Raw genomic sequence first — 5,913 nt, forward strand, 5'->3', positions numbered from 1 at the left:
TTTTTTCTTTTGTTTGCCATATATGTAAAGAGGGGACTATCCCAACCAAATCAATACAACCCTTTTGACTGTTTTTACCCATTTCAAGTAGATATTTGTCTAACACTTCTGTTACTTCATGTCCATCAATGAATTATTTACATGGTCCATTGTCTATGGCTATAAAAACTCTCGAGACTTTTTGTTGAGAGTGGTTGACATAACTTCCATGACAAAATTTAAGACAGACAACCAAGAGATTGAGCCAACTGCCCAGAAGACTTCATCAATGATTAGTTCAACCAGTTCAGATACATTACAACTGGAATATCTACCAGATTGAATGGCAACGAAGCATCAAGATAAAGATCAACAAAAACTTATGATACTTTTTATACTCAATATCATATCATCAAAGTAGTAAATTTACAGGGACACACAAAAAACAAATACAGAGCACCTAGGAAGTAGAGTTTTGTGCTCGATGTGTAGAGTATATACTTCTAAAGATTGAGAACATGATTGGAAGAATACCAACCAACGCTATTTGGAGCTGATTGGCACTGCTTGTTTTGATAGTGATCTGCCCACTTCGCCTATGGTTCAAGCCAATATGGATAGCCATTTTAGAGCTTCGTCCGACTGAGAATTGAGACTGCAGGAAAGCTGTTAAAGCCAAATCTCCTTTTGATTTCATCAAAGACAAACCCAGATTGGACTGATCTTGTCCTATGGGGAAATCCTTCTCCTTGAGACGCAGTTCCAAGTTGGCACCATATGCAGTGTTGCCTTGAGATTGCACAGCTCCAGCACTTGATGCCAAAACTAAGAGCTTACCGATTGCAATCTGATCCTCTACTTTGAACCCTGTTGCAAGATTTTCGCCTATGAAAGTGACAGTTACTCCAGCAGTTGTTTTGTTTATTCTGAAGTTTCTCACTTTGGTTTCACCTCTGAGAGTGTAGGCAAGCTGCTTTCCAACAGTCTGGACGTCAAGTCCTGCCAAGGTTGAGCAATTCTCTCCACGCTTCATAGATAATGAGGAATCCAAGTGAATATTGAACTTTTTCTTATCCTTTATGATTTGAAAAGAAAAGGCAGTTGGAAATCGATCAGAAACAACAAATTCCTTTTCGAGGTTGACACCGTTGTACCCACAATCATGGTCCCAACAATAACTTTCCATAACTGGTGTCACAAGAAGCTCAGACGAGAGGTTTAGAGACCGGTATCTGTAGGCAGATTCTTCTCCATCAAAGGAAGGTGGAAGGGTGCTGTCAGGTAAAGGCACTGATTTAGAAGTTGGATTTGAATATTCCTTGTCCTCATCCTCCTTGAAATCATGATAAATATGTGCATCATCATCTTTTCCTTTGGTCTTCATTTCTCTCAGCCTTTTAATCTCCTCTTTCCACTGCTTCCTTTGAAGGAGCTTCACACGATAATCATATTCCTCAAAATAACTTTTTCTCTGTTCTTTGCTGAGCTTAGCAATCTGAGATCTAGTCAGAGGCCTGAATGAAGGCAGTTGGTCATATTCATCCTCATCTTCACTTTCAAGATCCCATAAGTCCGCAAACTCAGTATCAGAATCAGCATTGTTTGGATGAACATGAGACTGCAATAAAGATGACAATAGATAGTTCAAAAGAGACGAATGGATGGAAACACCCATAAATTTCCTCTGATCAGAAGGTTTTTCACGCATTGTTATGGAACTTGCTTCTGATAAGACCTTTAATGAAAGGCACAAGAGCAACAGTTGGGATCTCCAGCTAGAACTATCACAGTGCAGTGGATTGTTCTCAACAAGAGCAAGTGGATGCATAAAACTTGAATTCATAAGATACAAATTACCAACGGCCATGCTGATAGACTGTAGAACACCATGGTATTTTTGTGCAACAAAGATGTCACGGCTAAGGGGTAAGCCTGATGGGCCATCTGGTGGAACAGAAGCAGCATGAGTCAAAATGACAATCGTATTTTTCCATATCGATGAACCAAGACATCTAGTGATTGATCTTAACAAAGGTAAATCATTATCTCTGTTTTGGGTATCCAAACGATCAACATAAAAGACAACATCTGGAGGGAATTTCTTTATGTATTTATTGATAGTTGACAACATTTTCTGGTTGGCAGCAGGTACTTTCAGACCTGGTGTGTCGAGGATTCTAATCTTGACTCCATCAACTGTTCCAACAATCTCTTTCAAAGAAGTAGTGGCAGGTTTGAAGGCATTGATAATGGCTTTCTTCTCACCAAAAATGAAGTTAATGGTTGCACTTTTTCCCACTCCAGATTTTCCAAGAACCAAAATGTTCAAACAGATGTCCAAGTTACTTCTATTATCAGCTTCAAAATCCAAGGCCATTTTCTTTGTTGATTCAAGGGTACCAAAATGTTTTGTGTGTTTCTCAACATCAAGGACTAACCTATCTAATACTTGGGTAACTTTTGAATCTTCAAGGGAAATACCAAGTCTGTGAACAAGCCTCAAAAATTTTACTTTCAGGAATTGCATCTTCTCAATCTTCTTTTTATCCTCTTCGCTTGGGTTGACCTCAATTTCATCCCGACTAAGGTCTAAAGGAGTAAGAGTGTTGATGTGAGTCTGTTGAGAAGCAGCCTCTCCAGAATGCAGTGATGAATCAAAATTAGTGGGACTGACAACAGTAGTTGCGTTCAAAATATTCATTGACGAGGCAGACTTGTCTCCTTCAATTGACTCGTGAAAATGATCTTCAGAACCAATTGTTCCCAAATGAGATGCAGCCACAACCTTTTCTTCCACTTTAACAATTATCTTTTCAGTTCTTTCAGAGCCCCCATGTGCCAAATCTTCAGCATCTTCATCAGAAACATGACTATGTTTTTCTACTTCATCCGTGTTCTCATTACAGTCCACTATTTCACTATCATCAATTGTTTCTGATAAATCACACTCATGGTAATCTACATTGTATTCTGCTTCATCAGTCACTGAAACTTTATTGAAATCAAACTCTTTCTGATTCACCTCACAGCAATTTTCAGTTGATTCAAGCATGGCAGCCAAGGAATTATCCTTAATGTGATCGAAATCAATTTCTGCATCCATTTTACTTTCTGGAATCTCATCAATTTCTGCATCCATTTTACTTTCTGGAATCTCGTCAATTTCTGCACCTTCACTACTGCTTTTGTTGCCATTCTCACATACGAAGAGATCTTCCACTGCATACTTCAAATTATTCTCTGCTCCCCCCTTATCAACATCTGACTCCAAGAGATCCACTTCTTCTTTCTCTACCAAATTGTTGGCCACAAGTTTATCAGTATCTTCATAGTAACCTTGAACAGCGTCATTTTCTTCCTTAAGCGACTCCGAATCACTAGAATCTTCAATCTGGGTATTCCTAGTATCAAACTCCTTAAACTTATGTTCCTCAGCACAAAAAAGCTTGACATGTTCAATCAATTCTGAATTTAGCACCACAGCATCTCTTTTATTAGCCTCCAAAGGCTCTTCATGCGCTGCACCCCCACCAGAAGTGTCTTCAACTAATACATCTTGAACAAAATCCTCTACATCATGCAACTTCTCATCTTTAACATTGGAAAAACTATTCTCAGCTTCAACAAAAATATCCGAGTCAAAATTCTCTGTCAGGTTTACAATCAAAGACTTGGTCTGCACCAGGGATTCATCTTCTTTTCCTTCTTCCACCTCAAAAATTTTAATTCTAGGTGCAACACTAATCTTCTCTACAACTCCAAGATTGTTAACCTCAATACTACTCAAAGAAAATTCATCTTCCACCTCACTAAATACCAAATCACTATCATCATCGTCCTCCCAAGACAACTGAGCAATTGGCCTAACCAACTTCAAATTTCCATCCTTATCCTCCAAACTTTCTTCATCTGGGTATGCAACAAAAGGCCTAAGAACACCATCTTTACCATCAATATCACTTTCTTCAACAGCACCCTCATCTGGACCAGCCACTAATGCCCTTTCTGACTCTGACGCCGTTTCAAACTCTTCCCCACTCACAAAAACCTCATTCTCACTTCCACTGTCATTACCACTGACACTACTACTACCACCAGAACTGGTATTCTCAAACTTAATGTTGTTCGACTCAAAATCAGAATCATCATCAACAGTAATAGGGGCTCGAATAGGAAGTGAACTAGATGACAAAACTGAGCTGGAAAGAGCAAGCTTACGTGGTTCAAAAGGTTGAGCTGGTACTAATGGGGTCCCTTGTGTTGCAGAAAGTGAGACACGCCTTGAGTCCATGGATTCCCTTGCTTCAGGTTCCTAACAAGAAGAAAACTCCATAAGCAGTTGACAAACCAAACCGAAAAAAAAGTTATAGCAAAAAAAGAAGAAGAAAAAGTACCTGAGTTTAGTTACGGTGATGCTTAGGTTTTTTTTCTTAGTTTTTTGTGTTTGTTTTTTCTATATTAATATTTTTATGGTTTGGTTTAGTGTTTGGTGGAGGAAGCTACTCGTTGGAAGAAACGATATAGTGTAGTGTAGGGACTTGAACCACACATACAACTCGTACATTTATAGTGGTTATGATTAATATTTGATAATTAGGAAAATTTCAAATTTAAGAAAGAGATAAAAGGTGTGAAATAATTTTAGATAAGAACTTTTGTTTATAATTCGAAAAGCAGTACTTTTAGAGTGGTGCTTTATATATTAACTTAAAAGCATATTTTAGTAGTTTTTTTAGCGAACATATTTTAGTAGTTGATAACTTTATTTTTTGTTGCAACAATAAATAAATCATTTAAATTTAAAATAAAACATAAACATGTAACTATATATAAATAGGAAATAAGGTTTAAATCTATATGAATATTTTACATATATTATATTTAAAAATATATTTTTGAGAGATAAACTTGGATAACTTTAAAAAAAAAAATTGTTTTTTGTTTTTTTTAAAAAGAATGATTTTTTTCTTTCAATATAATTATCAAATATGCTATTAAAGTTATCAAACTACTAGCTGGTTTTCAAAAATATAAATTAATCCATGCCAATATTGCAATTTCATTTATTATTATTTTTTATGTCTTTATTTATCAAATACATATCATCTACCCAAATATAATAAGATAATAGAAGAATAGAGGAACTAAAAAGAATCTGCCTAATGCTTAAAATGCTTCACAGTTTTCTTAAATCCATTAATTTTCTATATCTATTAGTTATCCCAATGAAATTCATAGTTTTGTTTGAAAGAAAATCATATAGAATAACAAATTATTCAAATATTGAATGCATTTTCATAAATTAAAAAAAAAAATAGAATCCAAATGATAGGACTTGATTTGATAATTATATGCCACAATATCTTTTATTCAAAAATTCAAAAAATAAAATTATCCTAAAAATTTTAAGTGGCCAGAATTTTCCTGAATATTAGGACCATTGAATACTCTTTGCAAATGACCATTTTTTCGTTGTAAATGCAACAAGTACCAATGTTGTGAATTATCCAAGTTACAAGTTTATAACATCTTATTTTTTAAATGACCAGAATCTAACTAAATAAGAAATATTAAAATCATTAAAAGATAAGTAAATGGAAACTTTATAATCAGGTTGGCACTAGGCTAAGACAGACTAGCCCACGTTTCCTTTTGACCAAGAGTCCCAAATTTTTAAAAACTTATTTAGAATATAAAATATAATTAATTAAGTATATAATTTTAGGAAATTTCTTTAGTAGGGTTTTCAAAAAGAGCCCTATCGTAAGGCTCTCAGTATTTCTCAACCAGTGAACAGTTTTCGGCGCGATTTTTTTTTATGACCGTGTATATTGTAGCTATTTAGAGTATCAGTGCGATTTTCAGAAAATTCCGAATAGTTTACAGTACCGAAAACTTGGTTCAAACATTTTGTTGCACGCGTGACTAATTTTT

General features: G+C 35.3%; 1 protein-coding gene across 1 annotated transcript; it reads right to left on the reverse strand.

Moving 5' to 3' along the window:
* Nucleotides 1-239: 239 nt before the first annotated feature.
* On the reverse strand, nt 240-4,693 carry LOC133819407 (translocase of chloroplast 159, chloroplastic). The gene is made up of 2 exons (XM_062252661.1): nt 4,374-4,693; nt 240-4,291 (listed from the first exon to the last, which is right to left on the reverse strand). The coding sequence occupies exon 2, from the start codon at nt 4,268-4,270 to the stop codon at nt 440-442; it is 3,831 nt and encodes a 1,276-aa protein (XP_062108645.1). The 5' UTR covers nt 4,271-4,291; nt 4,374-4,693; the 3' UTR covers nt 240-439.
* Nucleotides 4,694-5,913: the final 1,220 nt, after the last annotated feature.

Source organism: Humulus lupulus, chromosome 2, assembly GCF_963169125.1.
Source record: "Humulus lupulus chromosome 2, drHumLupu1.1, whole genome shotgun sequence".
NCBI lineage: Eukaryota > Viridiplantae > Streptophyta > Magnoliopsida > Rosales > Cannabaceae > Humulus > Humulus lupulus.

Excerpts from the sequence above, each read along its gene's own strand:
- LOC133819407 (XM_062252661.1), bottom strand. The coding sequence starts at position 4,270 with ATGGACTCAAGGCGTGTCTCACTTTCTGCAACACAAGGGACCCCATTA.